General features: G+C 38.3%; 2 protein-coding genes across 2 annotated transcripts; one reads left to right on the top strand and one right to left on the bottom strand.

Moving 5' to 3' along the window:
* Positions 1–1094: 1094 nt before the first annotated feature.
* On the bottom strand, positions 1095–1562 carry LOC104118280 (protein SRC2-like). Its single transcript, XM_009629496.1, has one exon. It carries the CDS (start codon positions 1560–1562, stop codon positions 1095–1097), a length of 468 nt encoding a protein of 155 aa, XP_009627791.1.
* An 18513-nt stretch (positions 1563–20075) lies between these two features.
* LOC138909969 (uncharacterized) lies at positions 20076–21022 on the top strand. Its single transcript, XM_070201186.1, has 2 exons — positions 20076–20135; positions 20600–21022. The coding sequence occupies exons 1-2, from the start codon at positions 20076–20078 to the stop codon at positions 21020–21022; spliced, it is 483 nt and encodes a 160-aa protein (XP_070057287.1).
* The last annotated feature ends 730 nt before the right edge of the window (positions 21023–21752 follow it).

The following is a 21752-nucleotide window of genomic DNA, read 5'->3' as shown; positions in this document are numbered from 1 at the left end:
TTTTCTGTAGGAACAAAAGGAAGAAAAAGAAAAGGAAAAACTTACAGCGAATCAAGATAAGACAACTCAAAGCGTAACTAACTAACTTGACTACAAACTTAGTAATCTCAATTAAAAAGAATCTCAAGATAAGTGTGTCTGCGCTGGACTGAAGAAATATAAGATATTCACCAACTAGTATAGGTATATATTAATGAAAAATAAGTAATGAATTTCTATACATTAAACAGCTGACGGGCCAAAGATTCTTCTTTTATATGTACCAAACACACCCAACCAGAGCAAAGTCTACATCCATCTTTATCCATATATTGCTCATTCACCCCTTTCTAAGGTGTATTGAGTAACAAAATCCTAGAAGCCTTTTCCCTAATAAAATTTATTAAATTAATCACCACTGCTTTTACTAACTCATACCATACTGTATAAGCATATAATAAAATTTCAAAGTAATAGTATATGATACTCCATCTGTCATAGTTTGAATTTCGAGAGTTAAAATTTCTTAATTTTGATCGTATAGAATCTTTAATTGTTTTTAAAATCAAATTTATTTGAAATTATATAAAAGTACTATATGTCAGAATATTTAATTAAAAGACATATAAAAAAATCGCAGTAAAAAATATTCACTTGATATGTCCGAATGAGTATATTATATTGTTTCATTTCAAGTCCATTGACTCTAAATCATAAATATTCACCAGGGTCATTTGGTGAACTTTTCAGTGGCTGACGGTATTTCTTTTTCGATACGAAGTATGGGGTCAAGCAATAGAATTATCTTTACCTAAGGGTACGGTAGATGGTAAAATTTCTTCCTCCATTAATCAAAGATTTTAGAACAAAATCTACAATACTAGTAGAACAAGCTACAATACTAGTTGAACAAACAAAATTAGTAAATTATCTGCTAATGTTTGTAGAACATCCCAAAATCCGAAAATTAGTAAACTATTTCAATTATACGGTGATCTAAACAATCCGAAAATTAAAACGCAAAAAGACTATTGACCCACAGAATAGGCAGAGAAAATCAAGTCATTAATAATTTCACATGGAAATTAAACTCTCTCTTCTTTTTTTTTCAGAACTTAGCACATACTCCAACCAGCAACGCTCTCAGCCATAACTAACTTATCAACGGTAACTTTTTCTCCAAACCTATAAGAAAACCTCAAAACACCTTGAGATTGAGCAGAGCCTTTTTGTACAGGATAATTCATTACAGCACTGCCTCCATTAGGGTATGCATATTCATAAAGCTCCTTCATTGAAGTATGCACTTCTCCAATATACCGATCCCCGAGCTTCCTCTTGCAATATAACTTTATAACTAGCATATCATTAGGGTACTGTATCATTGACTCGGATATTGTATACTTCATGCTAAAGTTCCACGCCGGATTTATCTCGCCGTGTTTGTCCGTCGGCGTTCTTTTTTCGGTGTTGGGGTTGCTTCCTATGGAAACCCTAGCGTGGACTTTCATCTTGAATAGCTTTCGAACATCTTCAAGATCACTTGCTGATATTAGTGTAATTTCAAATCTTCTGCAGTCCATGTTTGGTATACTCTTTTTAGTTGTGTTCTTTTGAGGTCATGCGTACAACTATTTAAAATACCATAGAATATGTGGGGTATGGACAGAGGTGACATTTTTGGTTTTTTCAAGAGAGGAGACTTTGCATAAAGGAAAAAACGAAGAAAAGGCCTAGTCGTCTCTACGGTTACGTCCCCTACTTTGTTTAATACTCCTAAATTTTTCCATCTTCCGGTGACTTGGTTGATAAGTAAATAAAGAGATTTTTTATATTAGGTCATTCAAAAAATATTTACTGGTAACCTTTCATTAAATTGAATTTATAATCTTAAAAAGAAGTGAAGAAATTTACGTGTAATCTTTCAAACTAGATAACTTACAGTGGGTAAGATTTTTAATAAGGTGAAAATAAATAACTATGGGTAATTAAGTAAAAACAAATGTATGTGTGAACACATGTCAAATGTATTTATTATTTTGATGTGTAAGTTTTTACCATGACTATACTGTTTCGAAGATTTTGAACTTCTCTTAATGTAAAAATGTAGTATTGAGTTATGGTGAAGTGAAATTGATTTCAAATAACACAATTAATAAGAGAATTATTTTAATATTGGTGAAGAAAGAAGATAAGAATAAGAATACATGTTATTGAAGATGAACGAATTGTGATAAGTTGTAGACTATTACTCCCTCTGTTCCAATCTATGTGAACATGTTTGACTAGGCATGGAGTTTAAGAAAAAATAAAAACTTTTGGAATTTGTGGTCCTAAACATGTCAGAAAGGGGTACATAATATTTGTGTAGTTTTAAAAGTTTATCATCAAGGGCATAATTGAAAGTTTAAGCTAAATTACTTCCAAATTTAGAAAGGGGTCATTTTTTTTGGAACGGACCAAAAAGGAAATAGGTTTACATACACTGAAACGGAGGGAGTATAAATTAGTGGAAGTTGAAATGAACTTTTCAAAATATTAAAATGCAACTACTTACAAGTGTATTAAATACCTACTCTTGTTGATGAATTAATAATAGAACTATATGCATATTTTCGACGGTTGAAACTTCCATGTGACACTATTTTCTTGTGAGATAAGGAGATATATCATTGTAAAACTACTAAGTAGTTGCTGATATATTGGTGGAATTCCGCCTCGCCACATAGCACGGCAAAGAGACGCCACGTGGTGGTTGAAGTTCGGAATCAAGATTTGGGCACAAGGGAGTTGTGACCGGAACCATCCCTTTATTCCGAAGCAAAAGCAATTGGAGGAGCAGGTCAAACACTCTCGAACACGTACTCAACCATACTTGGATCTCGTTTGAGATCATGGCCACCGTCCGTTACGCTGAAGCAGTTCCAACTAGCAAAAATTTCGTTCTTCCACTAACTGTACTCCTACCATGCAGGCTTGAAGCTCGAAACAACCATACTCCACCTCGACTACAAATATCCTATCGATAATTGTCACAATCCAAAATTTCAATCAAGGAGTCGTGATGACGCCTCACGCTTCTTGCTAGGCAAACCAACACATATGAGAAAATAAAGGAATAAAATTAGGCATAAAAATAACATGAAATCATAAATAAAGGGCAAAGCTCGGTAATGTAAAACAGAACTAAACCAACAACTGTTTATTACTTCCTAGAACTGGAGTCACTGAGTACTTTTATAGAGTTACTAAATACAATTTATCTGTATTAATAAATACACTATTTGATACGAATAAATAGTAGAAAGTCTAAAGATGGGAGACATCAAGGCTTGCGAACGAGAGTGCAGCACTACCTCAAGTCTCCACAACCAAGGGAGGTGGTCCGTCCTCTGTGTGCTACTAGGTCTGATGCCAAAATCTACACAAGAAGTACAGAAGTGTAGTATGACTATAGCCGACCCAATGCACTCTATAAGTGTCAAGCCTAACCCCGACGAGGTAGTAACAAGGATGAGAGAAGACACCTTCAATAAACCTGTGCAGTTAAGTAACGAGAAAGTAACGAGAGATATAACAATTAAGAGAACAAGAAAAATAGTAAGTAAGAAAACAAAATAGGTAACAAGTGAGATAACAAATGTAATAGCAAGAAGAAATAATACGCGAAAAAAGGAAAGGAGTAACTAAGGAATATAATGACAATAACCTCAAAATAACACCAAACAAGCCTTTCATAATAATTCAAGTCCTAGTAATTTTGCAATACAACCATGAAAGAACATAGCCAAGCTCTCAATCAGTATAGTAAAAGCAAGGAATAAGAGATAACAATCGAATGTCACAACATCACCCTTCATGCTTTTACTCTTATCTTCACAAGTATGAAAATACCCTTTGTGCATATTCACACTTCCTCACAACGGAAAACACTCTCCGTGCAATAATAATAATATAAAGAAGCACATAAATATCTTTCGTGCACAATTACTCTCCTCACAAGCACGAAAACACCCGTCGTACAATTCACTCTTCATTACCAAGCATAAACATGTAAAGCAGTATCCGATAAGGTGGAAAGCACAAATAATATCAAGAAGAGTGATTGAACATAACTTGCCACATGAAAAATAGTCATCACTTTGTACCAATAGCCAAATCAACATTTTAATCGTTCTACTACCCAATATCACAACAAGCTCAACACGACTACTAAACATGAATAGGAATAGCCAATGAATCACACAATCTATTTAAAGTATACATGAAGCAACAAGATGTACGTAAACTAGTTCTATCCACATGCTTAACCTATAGCAAACGCATATATACTTGTCATCTTGCATATACGCCGCCCACAACGCATATAACACGTAGTAAATAGATAAATTATATTCTAATTTCCTCAAATTAATATTAACCAAGATACTTACCTCTTGGCAGCCTAAATTAACCCTCCAATACCGCCTTTCCTTTAGCAAAAGCTTCCAAACTACTCGGATCTAGCTAATTAACTCAAATAAGTCAAAATAGACTTTAGAAACTATCCTAGTATAAAAAAGGATCGGTCTTTAACATATTTGGGAAAGTCAACAAAAAGTCAACCTGGGCCCACATGTCAACCAATTCCCATTTATTCATTCTCCCCCAAATCCAAATATGTGGTTTATATCAAGATTGGACCATAAATCGAGGTTCAAATCCCCAAAATAATTCATCATAAGTTTTTTCCTAAAATCCCAATTTCTACACTTAAAAGTACTAGATTTAGGTATAAAAATCTCTGAAGAATCATAGAAATAAATCAAAAATAAGTTAAAGTTGCTAACCTATGAAGTTGGGATAAAACTCCTCTCAAAATTCTCCACAATCCGCGATCTAGGTCTCAAAAATGGTGAAAAGTGTTTGAATCTCATTTTTAGCCCTAGTATACCTCGGCGTTAGGTTCTCTTCACGTTCTCCAAGCACCTATCGTCTTTGCGAAGGTCATCGGCTAACTGGCCATCGCATTCGCGAAGGTTATCTCTCCCAAGACTTCGCATTCATGATCCACCGGTCGCGTTTGTGATGAAGACCTATCTACCAGCATGAGGGCTGCCGCATTCGCGAAGGACAAATCCCCCCATACCCTCGCCTTCGCGTGGTTTGGTTTCTAGAATTTTTTGCTATTCACGTCCGCTATTAAGGCACCAGCACTAGAAAACCAACAACTCCTAACATGAGAGAAATAGTCTAAAACATATCTGAAACACACCCGAGGCCCCCCGGGCCCCATCCAAAGAAATCAACAAGTCCTAAAACACAACATAGATTTGCTCGAGGTCCCAAATCACACAAAATAACATCAAAACTATGAATCATACCTCAATTCAAGCTTAATGAAGTAATTCAAATTTCTGAATTCCAAACTTATGCCGAACACGTCTAAACAACTCGAATTGCCATCAAATTTTACACACAAGTCATAAATCACCATACAAACCTATTCTAAGGCTCAGAATCCCAAACGAACATCAATAACCGCAAAGTGAACTATGGGTCAAACCTAAGAACTTCTAAACCTTCAATTTTTCAACTCTCCCTAATTAGAGCCAAATCAACCTAGGAACCTCCAAATTCAAATCCGTGCATACGCCTAAGTCCAAAATCACCATCTGGACCTAATGAAACTATTAAAACTCTACTCCGAAGTAAAATACATAAAAGTCAAACTTGGTTAACACTTCCAACTTAATCTTCCAAACTAAGAACTAAGTGTTCCAATTCAATCCAAAAATCTTTCCGAAATAAAACCAACCATATCCGTAAGTCATATAATAATAAATACACATGCGGGGGAGTATTAAATAGGGGAACAAGGCTCAAATATACAAAACGAACGGTTGGGTCGTTACACACAGCCCAAGAGCCAATCCCTCCTCGGGGATTAAACATGTCACTTCCTCCTCGAGTATGGCGATAGGGTAAGAATCTTCCTCATTGGAGTCGACCATGATAGGGTCAGGATGCACCAACCCCTCGATAAAACCATACCGAGCGGCCTGGGGACTGACCTGAGAAATGTTTCCATCAGTCGTAGAGCGTTATGTATTCTTTTCAGGAGTTCTCTTCGGTTTGGCGGTCCTAGAATGGGGTGGTACAACAGGGAACTTGCCAGTACCCTCATGCGGGGCTTCAATAAGTAGTTACTGGATATTTCGATAACCGTATACCCCAGACAAAAGGATAGGAGCCCAAACTCGGGACTAGGGTTTTTTGTCAAGACCTACACTTGTAAAAACTTATCTTTTTTAGAGGAAAAAAAGTAGGTAAAATAAGAAGAGGAACACTCAAATCAGTAAAGAGATTACCATGGTAAATCCTCCGATACCCTCCCAGTTCGATCGCAATGGCTTTCAGGTCTTTGAATAATTGGTGGAGACCTGTAGAACCTTAAATATCCACTCTTTAATATCAGGTGCACTCTAAAGAGCGACTGCAACAACTGCAACAAAAAGAAGCTAGGAACGACCCTAAAATTACACTAAGAGGGAATGGTTAAAGTTCTTACGGTTGAGATTCCACTTCTCTGGGAAGTTAATTTTCTAGTTCGAGCAAAGAAACTTGGTATGCGCCACCAAGTACCTCTAGAAATATCTTCGATCAAAGTTATCACCTCAATCGGATATCAGGGTCATCAAATCCCGATTAGTCAGGTTGATTATCCTACCATGATAATTCTTAGGGAAGTAGAGACAAAGAAGGTATCAGAAAGTCAAATTGTCACTAGTATTCTCCTCCAGATAACGAAGGCATAAAACTAATCTCCAAACTTGAGGGCTGAATTGAGCCAGGCACAATTTGTAGAGGATGTAAAGCTTGGCTATAACTTCATCCATTGAGAGTTTGAAAAACATGGTAAAAGGGTATGTAGAGATGAAAGAGTGGTTAGGATGATGACTAGTAAGCCTTTTACCTTCCCGGGGAATCCCGAGGACGAGATTTGTTTTGTCGGTCCACCCATAATCCATTCGAACTCATTAAAGAATAGCACTAGTAATAAGGGAAGGATAAATAAACACAGGGGAGTTCCGTTCCCCCATCTGCTTCTCAGTATTCTCCCTGACATTGAAGTCGTTGTCCTTCTTTAATTCTTTCGACATGATATTGGAGACCGTCCATTCAGGCACGGATGCCAGGTCCAAACTTTTTGGAGGTCCTCTTCATGTTTGCCAGAGGGGATTCCATGTAGACCATCGTCTTTTCTATATCGCCGGTAATGGGAACATTCTCCATAGCATTGGGTGAAGGAACATAGGAAGTTTGCTCTTTTGAGGGGTATCGGCTTTGGGAATCCATTAGAGAAAACTGAAAGAGTTTTAAGAAAAGATGCAGAAAGCTTTTTTGAAAATAAAGGAAGATGAAATATTTTGTTGCTAGAGAGAGAGTTTAGAAGGAGTAAAGGTAAGAAAATAGACAAAGACTACTCTTTTTATAAGAAGTCATCGTCATCTTCTTGGCATCCGATGAAGGCCCCGATTAAAACTGGAACCAACCACATGTCGCATACATTAAATGAATGCGATGTCAAGCATCAGGGATTTGAAAGGACGTTTGGTAGAAGCAATGCATTTTTCCCGCTCAAAGGACTACTCTACTCCCAATGTACTTTAGAACCATCTGGATAAAGGTCTGATTCGGCTACACGCGGCACAAAAGTACCAAACGAAGACACAATTCTGATGCGAGTAAATCTCGGGACATTTGAGTACGGTGCTCGCCCTACGAGACCATACACTCAGGGACTGTGGAAGACTCCTCCGAAATGAGGATCCCCAATGAATCAATGATATTTTCAACATATCAGAGGCACTCGAGAATTTACAAATATTTATACAAAATATGCCAAAGAAACGCAAAGTAAGGGAAATGATGATTTTTATTCATTAAGAAACCCTTCCAATTACAAAATAAGGCATAGCCACAAACGCCCACAACTACCCATATAACACAAAAAAAGAGCATTAGTTGATAGAAGACTAAAATTTCTAACAAACGCCAGATTCTAGTCACTGCATATACCGAGGCTTCAGTGAACCCCAAATGAGAGAGAAGGAGATTGCGGATCTTGAGGTACTGGGCCAGAGGGAGACAGATCAACTAGAGGGATCGAAGGACCAGTATGCGACTCAGTAGGCCCCTCTTAGATATCCTCTTTCAGGAGGTCTAAAAACTATTCGCCCTCAGTGAATCCTTCCTTGTGGGAGGACGTAGTAAAATCTTGTCGAGCCACATCTCCACTATGTGTTTCATTTTCTCAATCTCTTCCTCCAAGTTAAGGATCCATGGATGAACACATCCAATGTTGACAATTTAGATCCGAAGAAGATAACATTCTAAGCTAGCTCTAATTTCACCTTCAACTTATCGAGCTCTTGGATTGCCTTATCCTTTTTTCCCCATAGCCTATATACTTCAGCCTATTGAGTATTGGTGGACTCCTTCTATGACCTGAGGTCCAGCTAAAGATATGTCTCCCACACTTTTGCCCGGGCAAGCTCATATGTAATCTTTGCATGCTCGTCGGCCAATTAATTCGCATGCGCCTACTTCTGAGCAAGCAATGCCTCAAGATGGTCGACCCTCTCCGTATACGTGGAAACTTTCTTCATAAGCTCCTCTTTCACATCCTTCACCTCATCCTTCTGCCAAGAACCGGCAAGTCTCTTTAGTCTCAAACACTATCCTAAATCGAGTCTCCCAGGCCCTAATTCTCCCTTTTAGCTCTTCTATTGTTTGCTCATAGAGCAAGAATCTCTTTTTGATCTTGGTCAAAACTAAGTTATCTTGCAACAAAGTTACAACATAATCTCATTCACAAAAGGACAATAAAGTTCTAATAAAAAAAAAGAGGGTGAAATACTCTGAAGCATATCTGTAGGGTGCAATGAAAAATGTCACTCACAAGATCAGCATCAGATTGTCTATCCATCTTTTCCTTCTAAGGGCCTGAGCAATTCCTTCAACCATGCCATATCTTACCCTAAATGGTCCAAGAGATTTACCCCCTCTAGAAACTTAATCACAAACTTCCGAGCACCAATGTGTGATGAAGAGTCGAATGAGAGGAAAATTTAAGGCTGGGGGCTTCGATGGGAATGCAGAAACAGGCTAGGAAATCTTGGGGATAGACACTCTGGTAGGTTTGTAGCCGGCAACACCTTTCCCCCAATCTAAAAGAGGAGTTTCAACTCTTACATGATCTATACCTGGGGATTACACCTCTTCATCCTCGATAATTATGGGCATATTGTCTTGATGATGTGCGATTTGAAGGTCAACTCGGAGACTGCCCCGAATACCATCAGGCCCTATCCAGAAAGTGGACCTTGTCCTATTCCTCTAAAGGCCCATAGAACAACCTACCGAAATAGGTGCCAGTGAACTCACCTTCCTTTCCAAGATGTACAATTGCTTGATCCTTTCTTGAACAGAGTCGATGGAAGTGGGGAGACTAATTAGAACTTCGGGGGTCTTCCTTGGAGCAATGCCTATGAAAGAAAAAGATGTGAAAACATGAAGCACTAAAGAAAGGGGAAACTGGGATAAGAGCTTACTATAGTCCTTGCCCTCAATCCTCAAACCTCTGAAATATGCCTCCAGGACCTCTCAGCTACCGAGGAAGAAGACTAGATCTTTCAAATCCATTCTTTAATGTCTGGCACTTCCCTGGATACTGCCAAAACCGTTGCGATACAAAAGCAATAAAGTCCAAAAATGGACGCTATATACCGACCCGAGTTAAATGTGATATTCTTATGCTTGTCATTCTACCTTTTTGGGACGTTCCTATCCTCAAGAGAAATCAGCTCATGGGTAGGGACCATAATAATTCGATTAAATCAGTCCCTATCGTGGTCATCTTCTACATTTACTAGTGCTCGCTTTCCACGACTGATGGCTTAGACAATGCTACCTCTGAACGGCTTTAGAGAGTAGAGGTAAAGAAGGTGTTGAAGAGAAAAATTAACATTGGCCAAATTGGCCAGGAATCAGAAACATGCCACCAACCTCCAAACTCTTGGCCCAAATTAGCCTAGATAGATGTTGGAATGCCGACAAAAATCTAAATTTATGGAATTGATTGGGGACCTGAACCCAAAAGTGAATGGATAAGTGTATACAAAGGAAAAACCAGTCCGATGACTATTAATCCTATCATTTTTATGGGTGACATAAATAACAACATGTTCATCCCAGTGGCAATACCATTGGATAAGGGAAATATGGTCTTCATGGACGAGAGAATCAATGTTGTTCACATTAATGTCCACCAGTTGCTCTGATTCTTTGCTCCACAACTTGATATATGCTTCAAGGTCTATGTGTATAGGAAGAATATCTTAAACTGGGGCTCAGAACCATGCTTCTCTTTCCTTCCTTTGTGAGGCTTCAGAGCTTTTTTCCTATCATCCGCATGAGCAGTGGAGGGAATCTCTGTAGAAGGGGTTTCTTCTATAGGAACAGAAGAAGGAATGGTTTCTTGTAAAAGTATAGAAGTATCGCCTAGTTGGGGCGATACAGGATAATACGTTTCTACTGGAGAATTAAAATTCTGAGAATTTATAAGAACAATATAGAGAAAGATAGAAGAACAAAGAAAATTTAGCAAAAATGCCGAGAAAATTGCAAGTGTAATTGGAGGGAATAATTAGCAGAAGAGTATTTGAAAAACGAATGGGTCTCATATCTATATATAGGCGGGAAGCCCATCTTTTCATAACTGTCAAACTTGAAAAAAAACTTCTATTATAAACAGTCATCATGAACTTGCAGTTTGTAATTAACGAAAAAGCCAATTGAGAGTTATCATGTGTCTCAAATAATAAATGTAGACTGCACACAAATTTTGTCACCTTAATGGCGTGATAATGTTGAGATTCCTTCCTTGTTAAAAAAGAATTCAGAGCAAGATTGACTCATGTCAAAAGATTATCACTTATCGGGCACATCTCGAGAATTACCTGACAAGTGGGAGGACTATCTACATTGACAAAATTCGGCCCCGGCCCGTGGCACAACAAAGTGACGACACGTGGAGGGTGAAGATCCGGAATCAACATCTGGGAATAGGGGAGTTATGACCGGAACCCTCCATTTATTCCGAAGCAAAAAAAGTTGAAGGAGCAAGTGCCCAAAGCAGGTCAAACACTCTCGAAGGCGTATTCAACGGTACTTGGATCCCGGCTAAGATCGTGGCCACCATCTGTTACGTTAAAGCAGTTCCAACTAGCAGAAATCTTGATCTTCCACTAACTGTACCCCTAACGTGCAGGCTTTGAGCTCGGAACAGCCATGCTCCACCTTGACTATATATATCCTATCGATATCCTTTGTAAAGATGATCTGAAAGAAAGTAGCATTTGCTACTAGTTTCATTGAGTTTATATTGTGTTTATCAGTAACATAGTCTTTTTGGTTGTTGAGTTTGTACCTCGTTCCATCATCATACCCTCTTGAGGCCTACGATCAATAAATTCCTTTTATCTTGATTTATATCTTATCTCATTACATTTATTTTATTGTATACGCTTTGGATTGATCCGATTGTTAGAGGCCTTAAAAATATAAATTTAATTTTTTATTCTAAAATAAATTTTTGGGTTAAAACAATTGAGTCTAGTTCGAAATTAATCCAATGCCAAGTTAGTCGTATTTAATTTTATAGTGAGATAAATCAAGATTTAAATATTCTTTCTTGTATACAGTTAAAATCGGGCCCACCCGATTTTACTATTTGACCAAGACCGGGAGGTTACATCGAAGGATGGCCTCGTAACAGAACAGACTAAATCACGAGGATAAGGTACCGAGTTCAGAATCGAGATACCTATCGAGATCAAAGCTAGTAGCAATCGAAGCCAAATGAGGCAGACATCGAGCAAGATCGAAGATAGCACAATAACAAAAAGGTGAGATATCCGTGACTGGTCGAGGATCAGGGCATAAATCTCGGAACGGATCAAATCAGAAATGGTTAATTAGCTAATCATGAAATTTTCTTCTGTAATTAGAATTATACCATAAGTGGAATTCCACTACTATTTAAAGGGGGTTCTAATCATCTGTAATAGACATGGTTCACAGATATCAAAGCAATATAATTCTCTTTCTCGTTTATACTATTGTTCATCAGGATAATGTACATACGTTCAGGAATACAAACTTCTCTTTATGCCTCGTTATCAAACTCGTGTAATTATGAGATCATACCAAAATGAAGGAAGGGCTTAACCTTAACATACCTGAGTCGATTCTCTTGACTATCCTTCCAACACACGTTAATTGCGGCAACATGTAATGGTGGATCTAAGTAGGGGAAAATCCATATGATATTCTTGAGAAAGATTGCACCATACTCCCTTAGAATCGCAAAATCCCGTTGCTATTACCTTATGAAATCACGTATGAATTTGTTGTAGCTTCATCCATAACTTAGCAAATATAAGCATTCCTCTTTAAAGCTTATGAATAATATTATTAAGTAGGAATGGAATGTTTGCTTAAAACAAGCAAGGAAATTATTATGGCCGTAACATTTTTGGCTTTCTTGATAACATTTTTTAACCAAATGAGATAAAGTGCTTATCTCTTTAAAGGTTGTCATCTTGCAAATTTATTTAAGAGTCACCTAATGGATCTTACATGGCTGCCACGTTGGGGGAAATTTCCCACTCAACAATTATCCACTTAATTCCTTAATTAATTAGGTAATATCCCATTATCCAATAATTAACCAATTACCCACATAATTAAGAATTATCTCAACTTACTTAAAACACTACTCACTTTTAACATACCTTATACACCTTACTATCATGGTCATGTAGTACCTTGTATGGCACTAATCTATAAATACGGGGTATTGTAGCTTGGACCGTATTTTATCTCAAAATGTCAAACTTCGACGAAATTCATTTTCTTCGATTTGCTTACCCTCTCACCTTCACGAATTTACTCGTCACTTGTTTGAAAAAGCATAATACTTATAATCTCCAAATAATATTGTCCTTGAACTGATGTCAATTATCTTATGTTAAATTCAGCGTACAATACTACCGGATATAACACCGTCGTAATATAATACTACGGAGCGTAACATCGACGTAATACTGTGGGGCTTAACATAATTCACCCCTTTGGAACATTCGTCCTCGAATGTTGACTAATGAATTTATCGGTCTCATAACCGGATGGCTCTTACAAATGATTTTAATACCGTCCTTTCCATTTAGGCAACTGTTCTGTGAATAAATCCAAAGGCCAGGGCATTCCCCCATTTTAGGCCTCTTTCTCACACCACGAATCGTGGTCAGAATCCTTCCAATCTTGTAACTGTTGCTACCTTTTATCATGCAGCCTATACGACTCTGACTTTGTAAGTGTGCCTATGCGACTCTTCTCTCCTTTTCTTTCCTCCAGCTTTTAGCCAATCTCTAGGCCTCACTTTGTAAACATATATATAGCTTAATAAGATGTCCCTCTTGGCATCTATAGGTATACTGAAATTCTTCGCTCGGTACTTTGTCGAACTTACGAATATTGTTATATTTTATTTCATAGACCTAGTTATTCATCCGTACGACTTTACTACATCTAGGTAGGTCATACTATATAATGACTCTTACCTTGGTTTTATTATTATCGAGGTCTGCTACCCAATTCCAGGTTACTCTCTTGCTTCTTATCATAGATGTATAAATCTAAGTCCTTTAATGCTTCCTCGTTACTGTTTATCTTAATAATGACAACCTACTCTCATCTCATACTTTATAACTCTTATCCATCCATTGTTGATTCACGTCAATATTGATCTATAATCTACCATTTATAACTTGACCTTTTATGTAACACTGCCGCTAGGGCTTACGTCTCATCAGGGAACATCTTAAATGATTAGATTGATCCATCTAGGGGCGATACTATACTTCCATAACCGTATTTTATAACATCCCAATGTGACTCACCTTACATGGGTATTTTAATCCCATACAATTCATGAAATCCTCTTCAAGTCATTACTCAATTGAAGGCCCAAACGTCATCCCTTATCTATCACAATCACACCCTCATTCTACTACCAGGGCAGCATTCCATCTCTTCTAAATGCTATTAGTCTTAGACTCCTTTGAGTTTATTCAGGCTATACTGAGTTTTCTATAACTTAGAGAAACCATCAACTCTTCTTGTTTTTTTGGGCTTAATCCCGAGGACTTATCCATTTTCGTCACCTTCCCACTCGCCTTTTCTTATCCTTACTCATGTCTTCCTAAAACCTTGTCGCTCTACCATACTTTAACTTGCGACATACACATATTCATTTATACTACTCGCAACCTTCCTTCAACTTGCTTGCACCATAGATTTCCTTGTGTCATTCTGGAACATCAAGCGGGATATCACATCGTTTCAAACTCTTATTTACTCTCTTAACTAGACCTCTCGATACATAGAAACCATAGGCTGGAAGGTATGCCACTAACGATGCTGGTATCATTCCTGGATACTATCCCAGCGCTTCTAGCCTTCTATTTGAAGTATGGACTATTATCACATCTTTTATATATTTCATAACCTTCCTTCCACATAGGTATAATTCGCATCCACAACTTGAAGCTCTATTATAATACTTGCACCTTTGGTGCATACACAATCCGGTGGGAGCTTCATACTAACTTCTTAGGAGGATGGTACTTCTTCTAACTAGCTTTATTGTAAAGCCGTTATAGAATATGGTTGTTGTACTATCTCTCTTGTACCTCTGATATTAGAGTAAGTCTACAATATTCTTTATCACGATTTCTATAATTTTCTGGGTCTAATAATCAGACTCCTGATTTATTTGGTTGATGTAACTCTTCAGTTTGCTCTTTCTTCTGATCAGCCTTTATGTAGGCTTGAGCTATTTTCCGATCTGCAGTTCCTGGTATTAGTTATTACTTTAGCCTTCGATGGGCGCTATAGAATATCCATGATATAATCTTCTAACAATTCAATCCTCTGTTTATACCCTAGGCTCAATTCTTTCTTTTAACTTATACCGGAGTCTTCTACGGCTGTATGAATGTCAGTATATATGATGCATGGATAATATTCTGAAATCGTAAGTTCGTTCATGACGTAACTAATTCTGGATCACTGATCGAATAATTCCTTTCGATCCTTCTCAGCTTTCTTTAAATGTAGGCAATTACTTTTCCTGTTCTTTATGCCCCTTTGTTGCGTGCATACTTAACTTATCTTAGTGCCCATATATATTGGAATTCCATACCACTCATATGATCTTGAATATCGCTTCTGATTTTTACTTCCTGTCCGTTAGCCACGGTAGATGCCACTTTCTTATGGAGTACATACAACATTATTGTGAGATTGTTGTTATAAGATCACTTCCTCTTTAGGTCACTAAGCTTAGGTCGAAGCCTTCTTCCTTACTTCCTCAGCTATTCTTTCATTGTAGTACTTAGGGTGGACCCTCTGATTCTTACAAGGCTACGAGCTTATTACATCATTTACCCGGCGAAATTTTTGATGTTCTTTCCTACTTGTAATTATCCTTACTTACTTACCTTCATGCCCTTGTGCTCGTAGGGTTGCTTTTGAGCTGATATTTTAATTGTCTTCCCAGTGGCACTCTCTTTTTCCTCCATAACACTCATACGATACCTTTAACTACCCCAACTCCTATCTTAATATTTCTCAAGGTTACGATGTCATATCTGCGAGACTGAATTCACTATATTGGGTGTTACTATATTTATCTTGCATGATCTGCTGATTCGTCTGTAACTACCTGTCTATCCATAACTAGGCTCTTCCTGAGTCAACTACTAACTACTCTTTGGCCCATTCTCATATAAATATTCCACGTAATCTTTCTTGGGTTATTCCTTTTGTCTTAACTTATCTCTCATACTGGCTCCTTATTTATCAAAAATATCCCGGGCCGGAACCCTTACTTACTCTCCTTGACATCGTACTTGCATAATGTTCTGGAATCGTAGCATATCTGTAGGATTTGAATAAGTACAATCTCACCCCTTTCTCATTTTTATCGCATTCTTCCTTTACCATTGCATAGTTACTAGAACCACTTAATTCTGACTTAATGCCACATCACTCCATATTCTCCCCTTTTGGGGAGTACTATGATTTAGTTCTACGATGATCTACGTATAGATGCTTTACCTCTTCATCTTTGGCGTCTTTTTATATCATCGATGACCCTTACTCGCCTCACGGTAATCCTTCTGTACCAAGGATAATAAATTTCCTTACTCGTGAGGGTGACACTTAGTATAACTGGCACATACAGTCCCTTAAGTTGAACTTTGCTCACATTTCTTTCTTTAGGGAAGCATCTTCTTGAATTACCATTCTCTAAATTTCTCATGAATCTTCTTCTATTGTCCATTCTATTATCGCCGGAATGAAATCTGAAATTCTCATGACGTCGACCATTATCAAATCATTCAGTCCCTAATTCATGTTTAGTTTATCTTGTTCACCAGCCCATACTGATTTCTATTACTCTGGGGTCTAACTTTTCCTTCTGGTAGTCGCGTTGGAGTCACAAACTTATTTCTCGAAATGAGGATATGACTTTATGGCCTATACTCTTTTATTTTCCCAAGGCCTGTCACCTCTCATCTTTTCCTTCACTTGACTATAGACTCTGTAATACTATCATCTTTTGATCTACCGTTGTCATCCATGTATTATATGTTACTCATAATGCTTCATTAACTCTTTTCTTATTTCGAGCAAACATTTATGTCTATCACTTTATTCTGAAAACTCGAACAAGACATTCTTTTGCTTTTAGCTCCCCTTTGCTCCATCCAGTGGCTCTTCGGGTTGCTTAACGTTCTCGTTCTACTAGGGACGCGAGCCACACAAAGGTAATATTTATCCCTTTCAGGCTTTCAGTGCCTATCTTCTGAATTTTTTTTTATCATGCTAGTATTCACATCTAGTTGTAATATTCTAGAGTGCACCATCTGGGTGCCTCACAAGGAGATCTATTAGCACCTTTATAATATCCTTCGTAAATGTCAACTAACACAAACAATCCATTCACCATTTTGGGTTACTCTAACCCTAGCCGAATCCTAATATCCCGTCTTTTTCTTAAACTACACTTGTTAGCCCCTAATAGGGTATAACTGAGATGGGTGTGGCCAATTCTACATACCTCTGTTACTATTGAAGGTAACTCACAATGCTTATATTTTTCTGCCGGAGTTGAAAAAACCGATAAACTTCATTAATTAGGTACTTCGTACCCTTCTCATCTTGCTCCTTTTACTTGTTGAAGCTTGTATCTATCTTCTGAATATCTCGTTGCCTTTCACCATAGGGGTGGATAGATATTCTTTGCCTTAAGGCTCCTTATCAAGAGGCTTACACGTCTTAGTACACACATGATATACTGAAGAGCTTACATTTACTCATCATAAGCATCATGCAAAATCGAGTTCCTCTGACTCAACTCTTTCACAGCCACCTGCAATCTCTTACCAACCGTCTTTCTAGATGTAGGCATCGTCGTATTATGAATAAGATAGAGTTTAGGAAATTGAGTTCTTACAACTGAGCTCTACCACACGATCTACTGTAAGAAGAAAGAGTGACAGTCCTAAATGCCCTATAGCCTCCTGCTTTTAAGTGTGGTGCACAACACACCCATAAACAAGACTCTACTAGACACGGCTTGTAGATTCCCTAGGACAGAATTGCTCTAATACCACTTCTGTCATGCCCCGAACTTGGGGGGCGAGACCAGCACCCGATGCCTCACCTATCCTTGCGTACCAACTTGCGACTAAGGGACTTTGAACATATAATATCATAGTTTGGCCATGGGCCACATTGCAAGACAATTTGTGAACGCTGACTAAACATCAATATAAAGCTGGGCTGAAATCATAACTATTACAACTTGCAAACCAATAAAATATATATACAAGGCTTACAAGCCCAACATACTGCACTAACTGGCAGGATATGTCTACAAGCCTCTACTGATGGATGTACTGTGATCTGAACAGGGCCTCGACCTATCCATAACATATATATACATCTATACACAATATGTACATAAAACTCTAGATCCGACAACTCCGAAGGACGGGGAGCTTACTGATCAAACTGAACTCGGGCAACACTTACTGATGAGGTCTATTCGTCTGTCTGTCTGAACCTACACGCATAAAATGCAGCGTCCCCGATAAAATGGATGTCAGTACGAAATAATGTACCGAGTATGTAAGGCAACAGAATAAGTGAAAGCTGAAATTGAACTAATAATATAATAACTGAAAGTAACTGGGAGTCAAAGATAATCTAAAGATATGCTTATCTGCTGATAGTGACTCAACTCTCTCAATATAGTAAGTAAAATAGTTGTCCGGCCTTATAGGGCTCGGTATATATAACTGCTCTGCCGTAGTAGGCTCGCTCATAGGCGCTCGACCATACTAGGCTTTGTTCTTATTCTCTCTTGATTGGAAGAAGACAATACTTAATTGAATATAAAGTCCCGATAAGGGAGAATACTATAATTTATGAGACTAGGATAATGTACATAAGTTCAAGAATATGAAATTCTCTTTATGCCTCGTTATCAAACTCGTGTAATTACGAGATCATGCCAAAAATGAAGGAAGGGATTAGCCTTAACATAACTGAGCCGATTCTCTTGACAATCCTTCCAACACACGTCAATTGCAGCAACATGTAACGACAGATCGAAGTAGGGAAAAATTCATATGATATTCTTGAGAAAGATTGCACCATACTCCATTAGAATCGCAAAATCCTATTGCTATTACCTTATGAAATCTCGTATGAATTTGTTGTAGCTTCATCCATAACTTAGCAAATATAAGCATTCTTCTTTAAAGCTTATGAATAATATTATTAAGTAGGAATGGAATGTTTGCTTAAAACAAGCAAGGAAATTATTATGGCCGTAACATTTTTGGCTTTCTTGATAACATTTTTTAACCAAATGAGATAAAGTGCTTATCCCTTTAAAGGCTGCCATCTTGCAAATTTATTTAAGAGCCACCTAATGGCTCTTACATGGCTGCCACGTTGGGGGAAAATTCCCACTCAACAATTATCCATTTAATTCCTTAATTAATTAGGTAATATCCCATTACCCAATAATTAACCAATTACCCACATAATTAAGAATTATCTGCACTTATTTAAAACACTACTCACTTTTAACATACCTTATACACCTTACTATCATGGTCATGTAGTACCTTGTATGACGCTAATCTATAAATACGGGGTATTGTAGCTTGGACCGTATTTTATCTCAAAGTGTCAAACTTCAACGAAATTCATTTTCTTCGATTTGCTTACCCTCTCACCTTCACGAATTTACTCGTCACTTAGTTGAAATAGCATAATACTTATAATCTCCAAATAATCTTGTCCTTGAACTGATGTCAATTATCTTACGACAAATTCAGCGTACAATACTACAGGGTATAACATCGTCGTAATATAATACTGCAGAGTGTAACATCGATGTAATACTGCGGGGCGTAACATAAAGGTTGCGACTAGGAAGTCTGACCTCTTCAAGGTGAAACAAAAAAACAACGAAATATTGAGGGAATTCGTATCTCGGTTCCACATGGAATGCATGGAACTTCCACCGGTCACAGACGATTGGGTTGTTCAAGCCTTTACTCCAGGTTTGAACGAACGAAGTTCGGTGGTATCACGACATCTAAAGCAGAATTTAATTGAATATCCAGCGGTAACCTGGGCCGATGTAAATAATCAGTACTAGTCAAAGATCAGGGTCGAGGATGATCAATTAGGGACCCCTTCCGGTTCCGTTTATCCAAACAGGACCGTCGGCAGAACTCAAAGGGATATCGACAGAGAACCCTGGTCGAACAGAGGTCGGTATCAGCCATACAACATAGATCATAGAAACAGTGGCCCAGGATGCAATCCCATCCAAAATGATCGAAGGAACGAGCGAGGACAGAGCTCTCGAGGGCTTATGAGCAAAAGTGGCTTCGATAAACATGTCGATCCCACAAAAGCACCACGATTATCAGAATACAACTTCAGCATCGACGCATCAGGTATTGTGTCAGCCATTGGGAGAATCAAAGATACTAGATGGCCCAGACCCCTACAAACCAATCCATCCCAAAGAAACCCCAATCAAATATGCAAATACCATGGTACACATGGTCATAGAACCGAAGACTGTAGACAACTAAGGGAGGAGGTGGCCCGTCTATTCAACGAGGGTTACCTTCGAGAATTCTTGATTGACCGAGCTAAAAACCATTTCAGAGACAGAGATGCAAATATGAAAATCAAGCAGGAAGAACCACAACACGTGATTCACATGATCGTTGGTGGGGTCGATATTCCACAAGGGCCCGTGTTCAAACGCACTAAAGTATCAATAATCAGGGAAAAATGAACTCGAGACTATGTGGAAGAAGGCACTTTATCATTCAATGATGAGGAAGCAGAAGGGATCTCATAACCACGCAATGATGCTTTGGTAATCTCCATCCTTATGAATAAAATTCAGGTTAAACGTGTTTTAATTGATCCAGGAAGCTCGGCCAATATTATTCGATCGAGGTTCGTGAATCAGCTCGGCCTACAAGATCAGATCGTACCCGCAGCTTGGATTCTTAATGGCTTCAACATGGCAAGTGAAATCATCCTACCAATAAATGTAGCCGGAACTACTCAAGAAACAAAGTTCCATGTGATCGAGGGAGATATGAGATACAACGTACTTCTCGGAAGACCTTGGATTCACAACATGAAGGCGGTCCCCTCAACCCTACACCAAATGTTGAAGTTCCCAACACCGGATAGAGTAAAAATAGTGTATGGGGAACAACATGCTGCCAAAGAGATGTTTGCGGTCGATGAAGTAATACCGGTATTGGCGCTTTCATCAACAAAGGGATCAGAGTTCAAAGAAAAACAGGAATCTAAATAGCAACTACAGCCACCAGCCTTGACTCAGTCGGAGAAGCAGGGAACGGACGAGGATGATGACTACTGGACCCCTCGATCTTTCATAATCCCCGAGGATTCCGACGCCACCAAATTGACAGTCGAAGAGCTGGAGCAAGTCATACTGATCGAGCATCTACCCGATCGAAAGGTATACCTAGGTACGGGGTTAAACCCCGAGCTCAGGGAAAAACTCATTAAATTTCTTATCAATATTATAGATTGTTTTTCTTGGTCCCACCTAGATATGACACGGATCCCGCCGGAGATCACTATACATCGATTGAGCTTGGACCCGAAGTTCCGCCCGGTAAAACAAAAGAGAAGGCCCCAGTCCGAGGTAAAACATGCATTCATCAAGGACGAGGTAGCCAAACTTCTTAAAATAGGATCCATTCGGGGGAGTATAATATCCCAAATGGTTAGCAAACATAGTCGTAGTCCCAAAAAAGGGAAATAAACGTAGAATGTGCGTAGACTATAAAGATTTAAACAAATCATGTCCTAAAGACTCCTTTACTATGCCGAATATCAATCGCATGATCGATGCCAAGGCCGGCCACGAGATCCTTAGTTTTCTCGATGCCTACTCCGGGTACAATCAAATACAAATGCACCCGGAGGATCAGGAAAAGACTTCGTTCATCACTAAGTACGACACCTATTGTTATAATGTAATGCCGTTTGGACTAAAACATACTGGTGCCACTTAT

This window comes from Nicotiana tomentosiformis, chromosome 4 (genome assembly GCF_000390325.3).
Source record: "Nicotiana tomentosiformis chromosome 4, ASM39032v3, whole genome shotgun sequence".
In the NCBI taxonomy this organism is placed as follows: Eukaryota; Viridiplantae; Streptophyta; class Magnoliopsida; order Solanales; family Solanaceae; genus Nicotiana; species Nicotiana tomentosiformis.
This window is presented reverse-complemented; position numbering and strand designations above follow the sequence as displayed.